At 38.3% G+C, this 21303-nt stretch overlaps 3 protein-coding genes and 1 pseudogene across 9 annotated transcripts; 3 read left to right on the forward strand and 1 right to left on the reverse strand.

Moving 5' to 3' along the window:
- Nucleotides 1–685: 685 nt before the first annotated feature.
- On the forward strand, nt 686–3882 carry LOC149989352 (protein ABCI7, chloroplastic-like; annotated as a pseudogene). Its single transcript, XR_016502754.1, has 5 exons — nt 686–1127; nt 1381–1756; nt 2305–2411; nt 2632–2892; nt 3038–3882. The product of XR_016502754.1 is annotated as a protein ABCI7, chloroplastic-like (transcript).
- On the forward strand, nt 1612–2770 carry LOC112281295 (protein ABCI7, chloroplastic-like). Of its 2 annotated transcripts, none has more exons than XM_090249522.1 (3): nt 1612–1750; nt 1827–2419; nt 2632–2770. In XM_090249522.1, exon 2 carries the CDS (start codon nt 1926–1928, stop codon nt 2262–2264), a length of 339 nt encoding a protein of 112 aa, XP_090105648.1. In that variant the 5' UTR covers nt 1612–1750; nt 1827–1925; the 3' UTR covers nt 2265–2419; nt 2632–2770. The 2 variants fall into 2 exon arrangements, with proteins under 2 accessions (XP_090105648.1, XP_090105649.1); XM_090249523.1 differs by having other exon boundaries at nt 1827–2411; nt 2632–2769.
- Nucleotides 3883–8068: 4186 nt separating the features above from the next.
- LOC112281896 (calmodulin-binding transcription activator 3) lies at nt 8069–14088 on the forward strand. 4 transcript variants are annotated; one of them, XM_024518906.3, is made up of 3 exons: nt 8069–8464; nt 9249–13367; nt 13773–14088. In XM_024518906.3, exon 2 carries the CDS (start codon nt 9712–9714, stop codon nt 13270–13272), a length of 3561 nt encoding a protein of 1186 aa, XP_024374674.1. In that variant the 5' UTR covers nt 8069–8464; nt 9249–9711; the 3' UTR covers nt 13273–13367; nt 13773–14088. The 4 variants fall into 4 exon arrangements, with proteins under 4 accessions (XP_024374674.1, XP_090105647.1, XP_024374672.1 ...); XM_090249521.1 differs by having other exon boundaries at nt 8069–8406; XM_024518904.3 differs by having other exon boundaries at nt 8070–8464; nt 13767–14088.
- Nucleotides 14089–17637: 3549 nt separating this feature from the next.
- On the reverse strand, nt 17638–20946 carry LOC112281045 (uncharacterized). 2 transcript variants are annotated; one of them, XM_024517192.3, is made up of 8 exons: nt 20816–20946; nt 20221–20457; nt 19870–19968; nt 19317–19644; nt 19002–19136; nt 18676–18758; nt 18278–18386; nt 17638–17883 (listed from the first exon to the last, which is right to left on the reverse strand). In XM_024517192.3, the coding sequence occupies exons 1-8, from the start codon at nt 20929–20931 to the stop codon at nt 17806–17808; spliced, it is 1185 nt and encodes a 394-aa protein (XP_024372960.2). In that variant the 5' UTR covers nt 20932–20946; the 3' UTR covers nt 17638–17805. The 2 variants fall into 2 exon arrangements, with proteins under 2 accessions (XP_024372960.2, XP_024372958.1); XM_024517190.3 differs by lacking the exon at nt 20816–20946 and adding an exon at nt 20608–20753.
- Nucleotides 20947–21303: the final 357 nt, after the last annotated feature.

Raw genomic sequence — 21303 nt, forward strand, 5'->3', positions numbered from 1 at the left:
TTTTTTTGTGGCCAATGGTACAAATTTCTACTAGAGTGTGTATATATGTGTATATATATATATATATATATATATTTGTGTGTGTGTTGGGAAATGATAAAGCGATCCAAAGTTTTTACTAAAGCGATCCACATGTTTAAACCATCATTGTACCTTTTTAATCCCATTCCAATTTTCAGCCATTCCGATGTTTCCAACCATCACTTTGTTTCCAACCATTCTCCTATTCCCAATCATCACACCATTCTACTATTCTTAGCTATTACCCTATTTCCAAATGCCACCCTATTCCCAACAATTCCTGTGTTTCCAATCGTCGCCACTTTCTCAATGTTCCCAGCCCTCCACTTCTTTTTTTGGAATAGAGAATGGCTCAGAACAAGAATCGAGGTTGCAAGAGTGAAATGATGGTTAAAATAGAGTGGATTGCTTTAGTAAAAATTTGAGTCACTTTAGCATTCCCCTATATATATATAACTCGGTTTCATATGTTTAGATTACGAATCTTTCCTTTCAGTAGATTATCCAGCGTCACGGTGCACGGGAAACAGAGATTATGTCATGTTCGGGATCGATGAGAATTCGTAGATTTAAAACGAGATCTAGGAAACTAGTGTAAATCTAGAAGGAGGAGGGTCGCGGAGAGAGACGAGAGACGACGCTGGGCAGCAGGGGTGGGGGGGGGGGGGGGTGGGAGTTTGTTCGATCTCAATGCACAATCTCGGCAACCTCATCCCCTGCAATGCTCAATCTTCACCGAGGAGCGTCGAATCCAAGCGACACCACTGAAACAGCGGATTCGGGCTCCGCAGTTTGATAACCTTCTCACCCTCCACGGACACGAAATTCGATGGTTTGGGAGCCTTTTTGCGTTTCGTCGCGTGGTGGATGCGTGGACGGCAGTGCGAAGCTTGGCGAATTTGGAGGTACAGTGTCGACAGTATCGGCTGACATTGAGACTGGAGTCGTTTCGGTGAGGGACAATGGCGATGGCAGCTGTGGCAGGTAGCGTTGCCATGGGGGGTATAGTGGTGCCCAGAAATTGTACTGCGGCATTGCGAGTATCGTCCTGCAGCGCTCTTGCGCCTGCTAAACTCGGTGCCCGACGCTTTGGTGGTGCAGCGAGGGTATGTCGCGCCGGAATCCTGTAGCTTCTCGTACGCGATGATTCAGGTTTCGAATGTGGTCTTTGAATTTTGCAAATTTGTGGAATGTTGGTCGGGTTGGTTTAAATTTTGGTGAGTCTGTCGCATTAGAGCTGAATGGGGGCAGAGCCTGATGAATTTAGGATTCAATTCTGGGTTTCTGTAGTGTTCTGTGAGGCCTCATTCGCTGCGGAGGTTGTTGACTGGGTATGGGTATGGATAATGGTTTGGTCAGTTGGACGTGGGTGCTAGAGCTTCTTTCGCTGGTGTGGTGAAGTCGGGAGAATCAGGTTCTGTCTCTGAATCCCTCAGGGATCAGGCAGAGGCATCGTTCTCATTGCCCAAGAATCTTGGTGGTCCTGAGTTCTTCGTGCTGGACCTCGCTGAGAAGCTTGATAATTCTGTGCCTGCGGAGCGGCAGACTGAATCTCTTGGCAGCAGTGCTCTGGCAGAACTTAGGGATAAGTCAGCTGAGAAGGCATTGAACATGCGTTGGCCCATCAACAAGGACGAGGCTTACAGGTTCACCGATGTGAGGTTTTTGAAAAATCTGAACATTGTCCCAACAGCTGTTGAATCCGCGAGCATGCCGGACCTTGCATCAGGTAAATAATCTGATAATTGTTTATTTCACAGATGTCACTAGCGTGAGGTATCTAACGTTTGGTACAATTTTGGCAGGTATTGGACTTGGTGAAGCGGATGCTTTCCGTCTCGTGTTCGTTGATGGCGTGATATCATAGTCCGCATCGAGGGTAGAGGGTTTAACCGACGGAGCATATGTGGGAAGTATTTGTAAAAATTCCTGATGAAACTGCAGGGAGTATCCTGTCACAAGCACTAGAGCATCTTGGCAAACCTGGAGCTGGAACTGAAGATGATGTCTTCACATTTTTAAATGAACTAGGAGTGCAGGATGTTGGCGTCGTTTTTGCACCTAAAGGTGTTCAAATGGTGAAACCAGTTCATGTTGTATACTACTCCACGGGAAGGGGAGGGTCTATGGAAGGCGAAGAAGAGGGAAGATCCGTCTCCCTGGCAAGCCCTCGTTTGCTAGTTGTGGCAGAAAGTGGCGCTTGGGTGGAGATTATTGAGCAATTTGTCGGAGCATCCGATTGAGTATATTGGACAAACCAAGTGAGTGAATTACATGTTGCAGACGGAGCAGAAATGTTTCACTGGTGCTCTCAGGAGCAAGGTCGAAGCGCTGAGCTTATCAAGCAAGGGAGTGAGGAAAAAACAGAAACTGTATTAGTTTATCTACAAGTGAGTAGGTAATTTTTAGTTCTTGTTAATTTTAGTTGCCTCATTATTATTTACTTTTTAAGGCTGTGAGATTTTTGGTGCGTGTCATTGTGGGATTTGAGGTTTTTTATCTTTCATCTTTTATCTTTTTTCGCTAGTCCAACTTTGCGATTTTATGAAGATATAATCATCAGTTCGTTTCGTTGACTGAAATTAATTGCTTTGGGAATACGTGTACTAGGGAGAGAAAAGCACATACAAGTTGGTAGAGGCCGGCGTTGGTGGGCGTTTGAGCAGGCACAATCTCCCAAGTCATCCAGTTAGGTCCCGATAAACAGACCGAATTTTCAACTTTCTCACTTTCGGGCAAGGGGCAGGTGCAAGACCTGCACAGCAGGCTAGTCCTGGATCATACGAGAGGTATCAGTCGCCAGATCCATAAATACATTGTCGCCCATAGGACAGGCCAGTCGGTGTTCGACGGCAACGTTAAGGTCAACAGGTAACAGCCGCAACTTGCTTTGCTTGATGATCACAGTGGCTATTAGTTCCCAAAATGTATGAACATGAGTTGCCAAACCGTTTTAGTGAACCTTGCCTCTTTTGATGCGAAGTACCTACGAAGCGACTGGTGCTGTCTGTTCCAGGTTTGCACAGCAGACAGACGCAGGGCAACTGAGCCGAAGTTTATTACTAGCACAAGGAGCAACCGTGAATGTGAAGCCCAACCTGCAGATCATCGCCGATGACGTCAAATGCACAGACGGAGCTGCCATCTCCGACTTGGAAGAAGAGCAGCTGTTTTATTTACAGACACGAGGGATCGATTCGCTGACACCACGAAGCGCTCTGGTTTTCTCTTTTGCAGCACAGGTATTACAATCTCTCTGCAACGACAGGCTACAGAAGAGACTGGAAGGCCTTGTCACATCATCGTTGGAATCTGACGGCGTCGTCAACCCGAATGTATCCGTAGGACTATAAAACCAAAGTCCCCACAACTTCATAGCCATATCGTTCTCCATGGATTCGCATTCTACAACACTGCCGTGGTTCCACTTCATTTTTGGCTCGACTGGCGGACTTTGGATACTGGCATGAATGTAAAGCTCGGAACTTTTACTCCGCATCCGATTGACCGAGTCGTGGCGCGCGAAGATCCTTCCTGAAGTGCGTTTCGATTCAGGCCTTGACCATGTTCGGTGATCGTCCGCCTCATCTTCACCGCTGGGTCAGCGAACAGATATTTGACTCTGCTGCTGCTGCTGAGCCTTGATACCTGATCTCCTCGTTTGCTAAATTTATCGACGCATCAGTTCCTGTGACAGTCATTGCTATTTATATCGGTGTTCTTTATGGAAGAGACAATAATATAAGCAAACAAGTTAATATTAGAACTAATTTTTTTTAAAGAACTGTTCGTGTATCATGGTCAAATTACCCCAATTATGTAAAAATTTGTAATATTTAATTGGATGCCATTATTAGAAATGATCATTTTGGACGGATTGAGGAATGAGAACCTCTGAATTGCACATGCAAGCGTGAAGTGTACGATCTGGAGTGTCTCCAGGTGTGTATTAACTGGTACAAAACATAGAGGTGGACAGATAATTTCATCCATCCATTGTGTGGATGAAGTGACGGTGTATTAGAGCCTGAGAATTCATTCATCATGGAGATGAAAGAACGGAGTTCCTTCGTCCCCCGGTGGCTTGGGTCCCTGTTCACACCGCCTGTGTGGCTGAACCGCCCTCGTGGCTGCTTCATCCCATCATTCATGACACGTCATGCTTTCCCTTCATAAAGTTTTTTTTAAAAATAAAATAAAAATAAAGCTTAGACTTGTTAAATGGATTTTGATTGTTTTTGTTATTTTAGGGTTTGTTGGCAAAACCAAGCTCTTTGTACCTTTGATTGAAGGCTGGGATTAGTATTTCATAGTCACCACTTTTAGAGGCGCTTGATACTTAGAGTATAAAATATGAGAGGTCATAAGTTTTTAATGTATTGAGTGGGTGAAATCAATAAGTTTTCTAAAGTTGAATTCATGCTTAAGAAAATCAATTCCAACGTGGTGGGAGGAAAAAATGAGATAGATTGATTTTTTTTCTTAATAGGATTCAAATAATGTTTTTTTAATTAAAAAAAAAATCTAGAATGTCCATATAAGAGAGGTGGTTTCTTAAATAAATCAATCAATTGCATTATAAGTTAATAAAATAGTGCTTTAAAACATGCAAATGTTATAAGTAGCCACTCTACTTGTTATTTTAAAATAATTTTTCCTTCCAATAGCTAGAGTTTTACCTACTATCAATAGCTTCTTTAAAGGAATGTATCTTATTTGTAAAGAATACATCCATTTTTATTTGATTTGTTGTATAGTTTTTTACCTTAAGAAGTTGTTAGACTTTTTTTCTTGTTTTGTTTTGTTTGTTTGTTTGTTTTTTTTTGTTTGTTTGTTTTTTTTTTTTTGCTTACTTCTTCGAGTAATTTTATCATAGATGGATATTCATGAGATGGGAAGAATTTTAAACCTCAAATTTAAAGCCAACATTTATTATGGATGAGTAAATTTTAGCCTGCTTCTTCACCCATGTCTATACAAAGGTCAAATTTGTATGGTTTGGGAAATACAAGTGCAACAAAAGAAAACAAAGATAACAGTAATATATGAAGTACTCCAATATCTAAAAGACCTAAAAATGAAATAAAATAAATCATAATTCTATCAAGGCAAAAATCAAACAGAAAGAAAAATCTTCAATACAAATCAGAAGAAATTTTAGAGTAAATAGCAATAAATTATTCAAATTTATTAAAAAAAATGTTAATAATATTTTTTTGAAAAACATGGATTGTAATATACTCGCAATAGTAGAAAACTATAGCTACACTTTTATGTCTTTTAAATTATTAGATTCTAAAAACCATGTTTTAGATTCTAATACAATTTTTAATTCTCACAAAGATTTAGCCAAGGTTTCATTACTCTATATAGTGTTTTTTTGTAAATATTTTTGACTTTTATTTTCTTTTATTATAAATGTATTGTACTTCTTGTCAAATGCTGCCAAAATTATTCTTCTTCAACCTCCAAAAATTCTCAAAATCTGAAATTTTGAATTCTACTTCAAATTTAAACAATTAATGCATGTTTGATGTGTAAGTCTTGCCCTTCCTTTAATTCATCACAATCTTAAAGTTTTTTTAATTTGCCCTCAACTTTGCAATTTTAATTTCTATTAACCTTATTTGTACTTGCAATACATGCATTTACAATGTCCATCACCTATTTCACCAATACATCTATCCATTTAAAAATAGCATTTTGTACTATATTAAAGTCCAAAAGGTCTTTTTACACATACACAAATAAAGGATTAGATGGAATTTAAATTTTTTTACATGGAAGCAAATAGTTACTTTATTCTTTAAATAGATTATACTTTTAAAGTCTTGCTAGATAGAATGCATCTTTGATTGTTTTGAACAATAAAAGATTATTTTTATACAAGTTCAAATATTTCTCATGTATCACACAACCCATCTTTGATTGTAAGTTGGCATGATGACATTGCTACTCTTGTTTCAACAAAAATTGTCTTTTTCAACAATGTTTTGTATACCAACTAATACTACAATTCCTTATATTTAAACAATGAAGACAATTATTAATATATCTTATATTGACCATGCTTCCCATGCCACAAATACTTGCATATTGATGATGTGTAGCATTACCATATACAAGCACCAATACATAACCATCACAAACAAATAAAGAAATGAATATTCTCCTCTCTCCTATAGTACTAGAATTTCTTAAAGCATGGAAAAATCATGAAAGATAGAAGAAAATTGAGAAAATGAACAATTAAAAACTATATTGGAGTTTACATGGGAGTGGAGAAGTTAAATAGAAGGATAGCGATTATAACGAAATTTGTCACAACCTGATCTATTTAAAATTAAAATGTAAAATTAAAATTATCCTTGCAACTGCTTCTATTGTTTTCTAGTGTCTCTAAAGGTTAACACTTCCAAAGGACAACTTTTGTTTAATAAGTAGGGACCCTTCACAAGGCCTTTGAACAACAGCCTTTTAAAATAGGCTTTCAGGTATTAAGTGCCCCTTAGTCATAACAAACCACAACATATAATACTCAAATGACACCATTATGAATGATTCCATATTTAATAAATCCTTGATAATCTATTTGTATGGAAAAACAGAAATATAATAAAACCTGTTCTCCATGCTTCTTGAATTCTACAGTATTCAAATTACAATCAATTATAATTTTATGTTTCTCAAGTTTAATATTATGTTTTATACATCATATCATTCTCAGTAACTATTTGCTTGGGTTTTGAATTGGTGTAGTCTTCTGACCAATGACAAAGGGTCCAAGTGTTTACACACTGTACATCAAAGGACAACACAGGACCAGTTGATACATGGGATGGAATTAGAGTGACCCACTAAACCTGCAGATTAATTATAAACCTTCCACCCATGAAGTCAACATATTCTTCACAGATCAGAGGACAGTATATCTTTACCCATCAATGATTAAAAGCTGCATATGATAACGATGAAAACATTCTTCTTGCCACATTTAATTAGATTTTTTAAAATGTGCAATCAGAAGGAAGAAAGAAAAACTATATGTATGTATAAATGAATTTGATACAAGTGAAGTATTTATTGTATGTGTACACACAAACAGACGCATATGAGTTTATCTAATGTACACATAGACTCAGAAAAGAAAAGAAACAAATATTTTTGATGAAATCTCATTATTTTGCAAAAAACGAGAAGGGAAAGGTATGTACTGGTGTAGTTTTTCCCCAAGTTAGGGGTTGGGGGAGCTATAGTTCAGTCTTTGTTGAATAATGAAACATTTTTGACTTCTTAACTCTTAAAATTAAAGTCCAACATCTGACGTTCATACCATAGTTTCCACATAATGAGGTACCATCAGTAGTTTATTAATATACAATATATATATATATATATATATATATATACATATTTTGCAACCAGTACCTAATAACCATCAACAGAGAACCCACAACTTGCAATTCACACTTGCAATATCCCACTTCTATCCTTGGTCAAACCTTGTGTCGTTACACAACTATTATTTATTTAATTATTTATTTATTCTCCTATTTCCCTCCCCCCATTTTAATTTTTTAATTTTTTTGTTGTGTACCCTATGGTCACGTTGTTTTTTAAAAAACCCTGTCTCATAGGAATCGATTCTCACTGAGGAATTCAAGAATGGTAGGTAATAGATAGCATTTTGGAATAGGCCCTGCCCCCTACTTCCATTGGAGGGAGACTCATATTTATATATGTATATATTTATGTATCTATATATAGAACAAGCAGCAAATACAGTGAAAATATAGCTATCAGGAAACTTCGGAGAACATACGTTGTCTCGGTTACACCAGACTAGAATCAGGTGCCCTCTCCAAATCCAATAGAGACACTGCCAGTGCTGAGCTGGCTCCTGCCTTCAAAGTCAGAGCAGCTTCCACCGCAGCGCAGAGTTCGATTCTCTTGACCAACTCATTACAGGCATGTTCGATTTCGCATTTAGCTACACTTCCTCCAGGTTCGTAAAAGTCACCGTTCACACGAAGTGTACGAATGAGTGAGTGATCCATTCCGCGCGCAGTCTCGTGTGAGCTTTCTCTCAGTTTCATCGGAGTTTCACGTTGGCGTCAGTCTCCGACCTGCGGAAGACCTTCATCAGTGTGGTAATGGAAAAAGACTTGGCCTCTTAATGGCTAACGGCAGAGTGGTAGCATCTTCCCTCTGAATCGGCTCGCAGGCTGAAAACGGGGAACAATACCGGATATCATCCTTGGTGCAGACAAACGAGATTTGGGAGGGTTGTGGGAGGGAGCTTTCTCGCAGATTCTTAGATTGGAGCTTGTGTGAGAGCAGAGCAGCGCAGAGCAGAGCAGAGGAGAGCAGAGGATTCTGTTAGCGGTAAGGCTGCTTTGCCGATTTTCGAGTGGTTTCGTGTGAGCCGTGGGAGGTTTTTCTGGTACGTCTCGTATTTTATTTAGTGATATTTTTGGCTGTTCGTGGTGTAGTGGATACGAGGGTTGAGGCTTTGAAAGAGGAACGGAGATGTTGTGTGTGTGTGTGTGTGTGTGTGTATGTGTTTATTTGTTTATAATTCTAGTTATTTAAACGGCTGTTTGAGTTTCTATTGCGCACATCTGTCGTTTGATTCTTATAGTAGATGACCTTAGCTACCTCTTTCGTATGTCCGATTTTTTCGGCTTAAATTTCGAACGCATAGTATATTAGCTTATCGCTGCACTTTGCTTGGGCTTACAGACAAGGATGAGAGGCTTTGTGTAGCATAAGACATGGTGAATTATTGTAATCGCTTATACCGAATGCTCCCTCGCTTGGAATCTCGTTTCTCAGATTTTGTATCCTTAGCGGCAGCTTTTGTCCTTTTGTGGTGCTGAGAGTTTGTGTAATCTTTCGTGTTTGTTAAATCTCTTTTGTGTAGTTTCGAGGATTAATGTTTATATAGATTTTTACTTAGTCGAGGTGAAGGTCTCGGATGTCCATTCAGGCTACAAACCAGTCGGTTTTTGAAGTTGAAGTTGACACACATAGAATTCGCAGCAGGGGTTTTAATTTATTTTCTTTTCTTTTAATTTAGTTTTAACCTGCGAATGTGTGAGGGTGGTCGTATTCAAGCGGTAAAGGTACGGAATGACTGGTTTGGAAGACCATGGACTTGAGTTTCATGTTTGTCAGGTGTACGTGTTTGGTCGAGTATAGTATCTAATTTGAATGTTTGAATGCAGACACTTAACTCATAACTGGCAAAAATCAACCTCGAAAAGCCGAAGTTATTCCGAAGTCGGATGGTGGTCGGATACGAATCATTAATAGGACTACATGTACTTGGGACAAGGGTCAGAGAAATTGCAGCGTCATCCTCTTACGGAGATCGCGAATTAGTAGTATAGATTCTATTTAAAAATCGTAAATTTTTTATGGACCCTCAATAGGTTGATGTACTCACGGATGACGTAGAGATTATGTGTGGGATGTCGCTCACTTGAAGGTCCACAAGCTATTTCAAATGCTGTCATCACGTTGGAGCCTTTTGAAATGCATTTTCTCTTCTATGGTCGTTTGGTTGGAACGTAGAGTTTGGTCAGAGTTAGGTTAGGTAAATGTTCCTTCTTGTTGATGCAGAAGGATCCTCATAGTCTTCCCTGTACTTAATCATCTTTAGAGTTTTGGATTCAATACGAGATCACTATGGCAACTACATCTCGGTTACATTCTGGATCTCAACCACCAGAGATCGATATTCGTCAAATTATTTCAGAGGCTCAGACTCGATGGTTACGGCCTCTTGAGGTATGCGAGATCCTACAAAATTACGCCAATTATGGATTCAAACTCAACCCCGTTCCCCCAGTCCGTCCCATTAGCGGCTCCATGTTTCTGTTTGATAGGAAGACTCTAAGATACTTCCGTAAAGATGGTCACAATTGGAGAAAGAAGAAAGACGGAAAGACTGTGCGGGAGGCACACGAGCGCCTAAAGATTGGCAGTGTGGATATGTTACATTGCTATTATGCGCACGGTGAGGATAATCCATGTTTCCAGCGAAGGTGTTATTGGATGCTTACGCCTACACTGGAGCATATTGTGCTTGTTCACTACAGGGAAGTTACAGAAGGAGGCAGATTCTCCATGAGTGATTCACAACACAGCGTTCCAGCTGTTCATGCGGCTAGCCCTCCCGAGGTGACACATCCAGTCACATCCCCGGACTCGCTCCAGGAAGATGGGGATTTGTTTGAGCCAGAAGATGTTGAGGATTTCAAAGGTGGTCTACAAAGCACGCTGCTCGATCAGATTTCTCCTGGGGCGCAAGGTGATACAGACTTGTTGCGTACGTCACATCTAAATGTTTGGCCAGGGTCAGAATTGAGAGCTGAATATCCTCCTAATTGGTATGGTTCTTCTTCTGGTGGAGGTGGGGACTCAACCCTAGCACGGCTAAGCGGACTCCTGGATTCTCCCACGGAATTGACGCCAAAACCAGGAGAGTACCCTCCTCAGCTCTCTAACCTGCAGCAGTTTGAATCTAATGAATTGTCTTCAAGAAATGCACAAATGTATGTGCAGCAGGAATTGTTCTCGTCGAACAATCACTATTCTGGTGGCAATTCAGTGCCTGCCAATTATTCCGAGAGTCTTGGTAAACCATCAAACATGTATGGCTCCGAAGATTTCGGAAGTGTTCAGCGTCAAGAAAATATAGCGGCTGCTATGGTCTCAGCTGGGTGGGGTCAAGAACCGGAAAGTGTTCCAAGTAGTAATGCAGGATTCAGTCAAGGAGCACCATCTGTGTCCCAGAGTGGTGCTGCGCTTGATGCATCGCAGAGGACCGGGATGTCCCAACCTCCGCCACCTGTTTATGTGAAACAAGAAAGTATGAGTTCCTGGGCTGCAACACTGACGCAGGTGACTACTCCAGGTACTCATCAGAAATTGATGGAGTCTCTTATGTCCAGTAATAGGATGGATGTGAGTGATTCTCTCGGCGTACAGGATATTCGATTCCAGCAAACTCCCCCACCGAAGGATATTCTGGAAGCATTTGATCCCAGGGGTCTCAGTCGGGAACCTCAGGCACAGGTGGAAGCCAGTTTAAATAACGTTGCTGAAGGGAAAGCCGGGAAAGAAGCATTCAGTCTGTACCAGAAGCGGGTACTTTCCACAAGGTCTGATTCATTACCTATTGAACTCATCCTTGACAGCATTGCATCTCAGGAGAAAGCATCAAACAACGAAGATTTACGAAAGCAGGAAAGTTTTGGACGTTGTTTTAGCTATCTCAGCGACTTTTCAAATTTGTTAAGCCCCAGTACATTTCCACTCGGCTGGTCCAGCACGCCAACTGTTGGGGATCAGAGAGCGGGTATTGATTTTTTCAATGTTTCTAGACAAGAGGACACGGGTACAGGCACTTCTATTACGTCAGACCTGCGATTCACCATTACCGACTTCTCCCCCGAATGGGCGTATGCATCTGAAGGTGTGAAAGTTCTGGTGACAGGCGTCTTTTTGGGGAGCTATACGAATGCTCGTAATTTTAAATGGTGCTGCATGTTTGGAGACATTGAGGTTCCTGCAGAAGTCATAGGGACAGGGGTTCTTAGGTGCAAGGCTCCCTCTCTTCCTGCCGGTAAAGTTTCCTTATATGTTACTTGTGGTGATCGTCAAGCGCACAGTGAAATCCGCTGTTTTGAGTATCGTAGTGGTGTTGGTAGAATATTCCCTGACACTAAAGCAGAGCTTCAAATAACAGATGAGAGGTTGCTGAAGGTTCGGCTCTCACGCTTATTGCTTTCAGACTCCGATTCTCATGCTGGTGAAATTATTGATTTTAGTGGCAATTTGGACTCTATTTCCTTACTCCACGGCGATGATGACTGGCTAGAGCTGGAGAATCTAGCCAAGACTTCTGATCTCTCTCAAGACAGCAGCTTTCTGGAGCGCCTGCTTCAGACGCTGTTGAAAGTCCGCATGCAGAAGTGGCTGTTCTGCAAGGTTCAAGAGGAAGGTAAAGGTGTCTCTGTTCTTGACGCACATGGACTGGGAGTGGTTCACATGGCTGCGGCTTTGGGTTATGATTGGGTAATTACACCGATGGTAACTGCTGGTGTACCTATAAACTTCCGGGATGCACAAGGGTGGACTGCTCTACATTGGGCTGCTTTCTTTGGCAAGGAGCAAGTGGTGATTGCTCTCTTGGGACACGGTGCAGATCCAGGAGCGGTGACAGACCCCACACCTAAGTGCCCGGCTGGTCAAACTCCAGCAGACCTTGCGTCCATGAAAGGACATGCGGGTATTGGTGGTTTCCTGGCCGAGTGGAGTCTAACACGCCGTCTTTCCCACATGACACTTTCAGAGAACCTTGATGACCTCGCCATGTCTAATGTCGCTGCTGAAGCTGCAGTTGCAAAATTGTCCAGACGTGAAAGTGTGAAATTAAGTATAAGCGGAGCCGATGATCCAGTTTCTGTCCACGAATCATTGCAAGCTGTTCGGAATGCTGCTCGAGCAGCTGCCTTAATACAAGCGGCGTTTCGACAGTATTCTTTCCGGAAGAGGGAGGAGGATGACTTGGCATCAATAAGGTTAGATGAGTATGGAATGACTGAGAGTCAAATGCAGGCCTTGCTGACAGCTCGTGCAGCTCAAAGAATACAGAGGGCGTACCGAGGCCATCAGGAGAAGAAGCAACAACTGGCAGCCAGTCGCATACAGCAGAAGTTCAGGAGCTGGAAGGTGCGAAGAGACTACCTCAAATTCCGGCAGCGAGTAGTGAGGATACAGGCTCAAGTACGTGGAAACCTCGTACGGAAGCGTTTCAAGAAACTATTGTGGTCGGTGGGAGTTTTAGAAAAGTTGGTTCTGCGGTGGAAACGAAAAAGGTTAGGGCTTCGAGGCTTTAAGAGTGGGGATTATGACGTCGATGGCAAAGAGGACGACGAAGAATTTTTGAAAGAGGGAAGAAAGCAAGCGATTGTGGCTCTTGAAAAATCAGTCACGACAGTCCAGACAATGGTGCGCTCTAATGAAGCCCGAGCGCAGTATCGACGCCTACGAGAAGGATCCTTGAGGTCCGAGTTACTTGGGCAGTTCCTTTCAGTATCTCCACGGGGATCGTTTACCAGCGCTAATACGCAGTACGAGTATTCGCATTTGCAGCAGACATATGTGGAGCAGAATGGAGATTCGCAAATGCAGCAGATATATCTGGAGACTTCAGATCAACTCATGAATTTTGGTGCTTAGTGGTCGCTACAAATGGAGGTTCTTCATGGATTTGACAAAGCATTCGCGTTGAGGATTTTTGAGAACCGCTGGTTCTTGGGGATGGTTGAAAAGAGGTGAGCATTTATACAGTATGTTTTTATGTAGTATTTTTTCACAGCCCCCTTTTGATTGGTTGGTTTCTCGAGCCTCCAGAGTATTCTGTGTTTACTTGTGGATTTCTGCGCAACGCTGTGGTGGATGAGTCAGCTCTGTGCTTGGATGTTCATGGTGTAAGGGGAATGGGTTAGTGCTACGGTGTACATTGTTCCAATGCTCACTCGATCTTTTTCAATTTTCACCTAAAACGCATTAATTGTATCCTAAAAAGCACCGATAGTTTTTTTTTTTTTTTTTTTTTTTTTTTGACGCCGTCTTTGATTCTATATCATTTATGGAATTTTGTACTTGCGCTTGTTTCGATGAGGAAAGGTGCTGCTAGTTTGGAGTGATCATTAATACTGATGTTGTTGAAGGTGCAGCGGAAGCTCTTGGACCTGATGTTTGCAAGGTGTTTTCAAGATCCTCAAGTGAACCATGTAAATGTACAAAAATGAACTTCGGATAAGAAAATGGATAAACGCTTGTTCGGATGCAAAATATGTTTGCATACGACTGTGATGGAGCATTAAGAGCAGTGTCTATTCTGTAGATGTCTGGCTAGGTGCCACTTGTGCCATGACACTGCACACACCTTATTCGCTGATTACTTTTGCGTTAATCTTAGAAACGCATTTGTCATTCACTGTTTTGAATATGTACATGCATAAAACTCTTCTTGGGTACATTTTCTTAAAATGGCTATATACTTCTGATTATATTTTTGAGAATCGGATGATGAGAAACAAAATAAAAGTAATGAATTATGTATATATATATATATATATATATATGTATATATATATTGATAATAAACGTTGAATAAGAGGATATAGTTTAATAAATCTTGTGTTGATGAGAGCTTTGATTTTTGAATCTGAGGGATTGAAGGTTTTAATTAAAATGTAGAATAGAAGAAAATATGAATGTTATGCTGTTTTAAATTTTAAAAAACGTTGTAGTACCTACACAATATTTTTTAATATTAATTGTCAAATATCAAATATATTAATAAAAAAAATCTGTATTTTCTTCATTTTTTTATTTTATATTACAGATACTAAAAAATAACATAGTAAATTAACTTTTTAAAAACTTCTTTGAGTCTATAATATAAATATTGGAATCTTTGAATGTAATAAAAGCTGTGAACCTCCTTCAAATATCATTCTACGCAAGGTTGCTGAAGAATGAATGTTGAATTATCCATGTTATTTAATTCAATAAAAATTGAAGAAATAATTGGTGGCAGAACTTAAAATAAGATCCTAAGTCCAAATGGCGTTGGAATTGAGTTTATCCAATTTTTTTGACACATTCTAGAAAATAATTAAAGTGATCAATGATCAATCCATCTCAATGATCAACCCAGTATTATCAGACGATTAATTTTTTCAAGACATTGTCAAAGGACTTAATAATTCAGAATGCAGTCTACCATAATAACCTTTATGGTATTAACATCCTTGAAAGCTCTAATAAAAAAATCATATGTTAATAAGCAAATGATTCCACCATCACTATTAAATGAAAAGAAGACTATATTTTCCCTTTGGTGCAAATAATCAAACTCAGCTTTAGTTTGGGCCTTGAAATAAATTAGGCCAAATTAACTACTTATTAGAAATTTAAAGAATCTAATAAATCAACATAGACAAATCAATTTGGATAGGCATGAGCATTTCCTACAAATATAAAGGTGTTCTAAGGTAATCCTTCTAGTCTTTTTTTAAGTACTCACAACATGTATTAATTCTTAATTAATTTAATGGCAAACAAACTTGATTATTAGTCTTCTACTAAAATCAATGTGGTAGGTAGAGAAATTATAGTAAAAAATATTCTTCTTTCATTAATATATTTCTTTTAGCTATATGGGCTAGATCTTTAAAGGCTATATTTAAAATTATATCTATGTTTAGCAACTTTTTGCAGAGAAATACATTCTTCTCAAGAAGATCTAAGTTGGCCTTATTGATTGTTTATAAGGATTGTAATAATAGAAATCTAGATATAATTGATTCAAATGAAGTAATAAAGTACTTTTGTGCAAATAATTTGTTTGTGCAATGGATGTTCATATTCACTAGTATATTTATTTGGAAAAGTGGGTACAAATAAAATGGGGTAGAAATAAGTAATGGTAGATAAATTGATAAATATCTTATTGGTAAGTTTTTTAGAATTTTTATAGACTTTAAAAGTGTTTATAAGAATTGGTAATTCAAAAACTTCGCAACATATTGCACATGTTTACAAATTGAATTATAAGTTGGCCATGTGGCATATATATTAAAAACTTGCCTTGTAAGTTAGACACATGTTGAGCAAGTTGGACATATGTTTCATGACCTATACAATGTTGCCACATAGTTTTTTGATAGATAGTATATATGGACGCAAGAATAAGGACTTTCTTACTCTTATCAAAATATTTTTTGTGTTCTAGTCATACTTCAAGATTCTCTAGTCTCTTTATATTTAAAAAAAGTCATTATGATTTTTATTTTATATTTATCTTTGATTTGTCTACTTTCTCTCTTTAAGTGATATACGAGTACTAATGTTTTTAGAGTTTTATTGTAATTTATGTCCTTGACAATATGAGCCTTTTAACTAGGTCAATCTAATATTCAATTATTTTTTAGATTTGATATAATGAATGCTAAACCAACTTTCTTTACGCATTGGCTATTGTACTTTGCATGGTCATTCATTCTTAGTCACAAGTAGAATCTTGGAACTAAAACTTAGAGAAAAATTGATAAAAGATAGGCACAAATGTAAAACTTTCTTTCGGTCAATCTTCTAAATTTGTTCTATGATATTTGGAATTTTTTATAGTGAGATCTATAATTTTTATTAATTAACTTTTATATAGACTTACATCAAGCAATAACCTTATGTTGAAAAGATATTGAACAAGACAAAAATCTTTTTAAAGAGCCAACAACTCTTGTCTTGAGAAAAAACCAGATCCAAATATCAAATTCCACTCAACAATAATTACATTTGGAATTCTCTACATATTTATTTTTTTAGATCTTAGAAATCATTACTTCATAGTAATAATTTTCTACCAAAATTACAAGATGGAATTAGGTTATATACCTTTCAGAGAACTCAACTACTAGTAGTGGTATTCCAACTTCTCATTGAATATAAAGAAGTTGGAGAAGACAAATGGTTTTTCTTGCCTCAAACAATAAGAAGCAAAATTTTCCAATTTGGCATTCAATCTAAAATTTTACACTTTGATGGAAAACTTTCATTAGATCAAGAAAGCCAAAGCATTAAAAAAAAAAAAAAAAAAAAAGAAAAAAAAACTAACAAAAAAAGAATAATTTGGCATTGTTTTATTTTATGGCTCAATTAGTGAATTGAATTTTGACTCTCAATCATATTCTTGGATTATGGATAAAGAATTTTTGACATACTGTATTAAAATTAGCTATAAGTAATTTTAAAAGAATGCATTCTCTGCAAACTTAGTGATTCACAAATAGAGTTTAATATTAAATTATTATTTTTAATTGGAATAATGTTTGGTTGAATCTTTGTTCTTAAAAAGAGGAAATTTTTATTTAGTTCATATGATGCAAAAGCATGGGAGTTAACACTCATAGAAGAAAAATTAGGCTTATTATTGACATCCATTTTGATTAAGATCACTTCCAAAAGTTTTATAATGTGGTGTGATCATATGCAAAAGTGTACATGAATTGGCAATCATTGCAACTCTTTCATCTTAAAACTCTTATCTCTATCCTTTAGGTATCCTTTAGGTATTAGAAGTTTAGTTTAGTGTACATTTTTCCCTATTTTATTAAAAAATTGGATAAATCTTATTTTTGTATCAAAAAACAAATACTTTAAAATAAAAATAAATAAATAAAATTGCAAGCTGTAAATTAAATAAGATTAAAATAATACTTATATATATACACATTTACATACATATACCAATTCTATATATCAAATTGATTTTTAAAGTAAGATTTGATTTTGAAATCCACATGCTTTATAGGAGTAAATATCCTTCTTTGTGATACAAGCTACTCTTCTAATAAATTCTATGAATGAATAATGTGTTACAATTAGCACTAAGATTTGACAACTATCTATATAATTTTTTTTCATAAGTTCTTTAAACTTATTTTGAAATATTCATGCATAAATATAACAATTCTTAACTGCAATGTATTTATTGTTTTTATTATCACTTGATTCAGTCACATGAAAACAAACTTTTGTTCTTGCAAATAAATGAAAATAAGCTAAATTTTTATCTATATTTACTGTATACAATGCAAGAAGCTTCAACTTGGATTTTTTTCTTTTACTTCAAAATTCAATAAAGATCTAAGAATCTATTGTCTTAAAAATCGTCTCTGAAATGTACACGGATAACACATCTTAAGCTTTCCATCTCTCAAAACTTTGTACTGACAATAGAAAAGAGCTAGCATTACGATGACCTCCACCGCCATAAACCTGAATCAGAAACCAAGAAGTTCAAATTAAAAACATGTAGCAGTGTTTGTATTTGATTAAAGAGAAAGAAAGGGCGAGAGAAGCTCTGTAACCCAATTTTAACGGTTGCTCCATGGCAAAATATAAAATCATAGCTTGAAGACTTAACATCCAACTCCATAAAGAGATTATATATCTATCCACAAAAAAGCATCATACATGCATGTATCAAAACTGGCTGTAATTTACAGGTGGCAAGAGGCGAGTCCAACTACATGACTTACCAAGTATCCCTTCTAAAGATTTCAGATGAGAACCTCCCTACAACACTTAGAAACATTACTAAACAACCTGACCTACAGAGACTATTGAAATGATAAGTTGGCTGGATCTCAAACAAGTACCATGAGCATACCTGAGATATTTCTGTGGTATCTTCAGTGCTTCCTAAGCTACGTAAGCTTATTTTGAACATAGAAGCATCGTTCATTGCTTCCTCCACATATACCACAGCTCCAATTGCCCTGTCGAGACATTGACTATTAGCACTGAGATGATAGGAAATCTAAATCCGGCAAGCTGGTGCAGTGCTGTTGAAAAATTCTGCTCTCTCATACCCCACAGACAATGGCATGATAACCAATCTCCTGAAAGCTGTTTCACTCCAACACATAAATGCTTGGTTCCTCTTAGCAATCGTGAGCGAAAACGGAGGAAGATAACTCTTACAAATAGTGCATCACATTTAACAGTAGATAGGAAATTCGAGAAATCATCCACCTACGGGACATGCGTTGTGACAGGACAACTTACCGGAGACCTTGGTCTCGACTTTTTGCTGCCAGCTGGTTACCCAGTTCGCTTCTGAGATTAGCGACCGCATCTGCTCGCACTGCCTAAGACACCACCCCCAGTACGGACCATGCCAGCAGCATGACCCAATGCATAAAGTCACAAATCACATCAACTCTGTTCAATGACAGTTCATCCAACAACCTGAGCTATCAATCTTTCCAATTTTCTGGAAGTTTTCGGCATATTCTGAATACTGACGAATTCCAGACGTAAATTTACAATGTAGTAGTCGCGCATCCAAGAAAAGCATGAACACCTTAAATTGTAAGAGTTGGGAGACTCACCAAACACTGACCAAACTTTCCTTGACCAAGAGATACTACAAAAGATCTATCTAACGTAAGGTCAATCAGCTTCTGTTTTTCCTGCAGGCTCACTTTTCCTCTTTTGATAAGGACTTCAGGATCCAACGCCAAAAGCTGTCAAAAAATTTAATTGAATTAATAAAATTTTGAAAAGGAAATAGAGTCAATGAGCCAAATCAAACACACTACTCAAAATTCCTTTAGTACACATATGCATGACGTTTTGAGAGTCATGTACGTGAACCACTTAACGCTTACAAAATATTCACTCTAAACAACAGTGAAGTAATGTACCTGGTGAAAAACCTCCCCATTTTTGACGGCATTATATTCAATCTTACAATCACTTAAGCCGCTGCTAAATTGCTTACTCTCTGGTAAAGCCCAAGTCCACAAATCTGCATCCTGAATGTACTTGAAGAGGGTTTCTAGATGTGAAGCATCATCATCTTGGAGGAAAGTTTGAAGTGAGGACTCTACTTGAAGTTTTTCAAGGAAGTAATCATATGCAATAGTAGCACCACTTCTCTTCATGTCAAGTAGTACTTGTAAGTTTGGAGGACCTGTTCCATTGGGTGGAAGTGTCTCAAGCGCAGTCTTGTGATGGTCTAAAACCACGACTCTGCTCTGCACCAGAATGCTTTCCGTCAAGGTTCAGATTTCGAAGCTCAAACTCTCTGAGCATTTAAACGTTGTTTCAGGCGTTCTTCAGCTTCCGATTGAATACAAACTCCAAAGGACAAATGAACTGGATGTTATCTTCAAAATAAGACCAATATTTGGTTTCTCTAAAACAAAACAATGGAGAAATAAGCATGCATACACTGCGATTAACTGCAGCACTTACTCTTTAGCCTTCTTTGCTAGCTCTACAGCAAATCCTTGTGGACCTGCGAAGTCCAGAAGATAAAAAGTCTCCACGTTTTTGGTAGAAATGTCTTCAACCCTGCTCACATGTCGCCACAAACCAGGAAGCCATTGCGAACACTACAATTTAATGTTCGATTTTAAAACCTCAAGTAATTAAGTCAAAATTCAAAAGTATGAGAAAAACGGTTCTGACTTCCACCTTAAACCTTAAACCCCCAAACCCTACAAACTGCTATGTTCTAGGGGCAGATGAGGAAGAACATTGTTGCTAAACTCATAAGTATAATAACTTGACTTCATCACCCAATTCTTAGGTTCATGGATTTACCTTAATGGCTCAAAGACAGTATTTGGAAGAAAGGAAACGGGTCGACCGATAGCTGAATGATAAAGGTGGGCAGCCAAAGCCGCAAAGATGCCATCAGGACATGGATAGTGGTAGAGCACCACATTTTTGGGTCGTATACTCACACCACCAACCTGGTCCATGGCTACTCCTCCTCCGCCCAGCTTCTCCCTACAGATGCTTTTCAGCGATCCACTTCTATGAATGGTGAAAGAGCGACTGCACAAGCAAAAACTCGCATAATTAACAGCTCAAAACACGCATACAAACTTTATGGAAGGCAACGCACAATCGACTCGCAGATCATTCCAAACCTAAGTCAACTTTTACATGTGATCCAGAAGCCAGTAAGATCACAAAGACCCACACCAGCTCCCCAAATCATCTTCTTTAAATCCACAGCATTCAAATCCTTCCTCCTTCTTCCTTCTTTTCTGATTTCTCTTTTTTCTCTTTTTTGTTTCGTTTATTAAAGAACCGTCTGCACATATCATGGGCTATTCAACGCGGTAGGGTAGGGGTACAGAGAAATCAGAGCAGGCTATGAAATGAAGGCCAAGGAAAAGGGGTGAAGTACCTCGTGAAAAGCGTGGCGAGCAACGACGAGCGTGCGAATGCAAACGCCATTGTTGGGTGCCAGAGATGGAGGCCCTGCAACAACGTGAGGGCTTGCAGCAAGAAACTAACCCCCATGTTTTGATGAATGTTTGTAATAGCGTTCATCCAAATCAACCTTTGGATTCGCTAAAACTTATTTTTGTGGCTGCTTATGTAGTAGCAATAACAGTGTTTAGCCCAAGAAAAGATATTCAAATATAAACAATGGGGAATGTTAAATAGACCCAGGTTTTTACTAAATTGGTTTACCCATGATGAAGAATACGGTAATCACGATGTGGTTGGTTTTTATTGGTTTCAGATCTAGTAGTAAATGTCATTTTTTTTCTTTTTGCATGGTTAGGATGGGTGGATTAATTTAGTAAAAGCCTCAGTCTATTTACCATTCCCCAAAACAATACAACATATCTAGTCATAAAAATAGGGCATAAGATTTTGTCAAACTAT

Source organism: Physcomitrium patens, chromosome 4 (assembly GCF_059467195.1).
Source record: "Physcomitrium patens ecotype Gransden chromosome 4, ASM5946719v1, whole genome shotgun sequence".
Classification (NCBI taxonomy): Eukaryota; Viridiplantae; Streptophyta; class Bryopsida; order Funariales; family Funariaceae; genus Physcomitrium; species Physcomitrium patens.

Coding starts and splice junctions, on each gene's coding strand:
- LOC112281295 (XM_090249522.1), top strand. CDS start 1,926: ATGTGGGAAGTATTTGTAAAAATTCCTGATGAAACTGCAGGGAGTATC.
- LOC112281896 (XM_024518906.3), top strand. CDS start 9,712: ATGGCAACTACATCTCGGTTACATTCTGGATCTCAACCACCAGAGATC.
- LOC112281045 (XM_024517190.3), bottom strand. CDS start 20,732: ATGATATGTGCAGACGGTTCTTTAATAAACGAAACAAAAAAGAGAAAA. Junction 19,645..19,869: donor CTAGCAAAGAAGGCTAAAGA/GTAAGTGCTGCA, acceptor GGTGCAGAGCAG/AGTCGTGGTTTTAGACCATC. Junction 18,387..18,675: donor AGTCGAGACCAAGGTCTCCG/GTAAGTTGTCCT, acceptor ATGTCTCGACAG/GGCAATTGGAGCTGTGGTAT.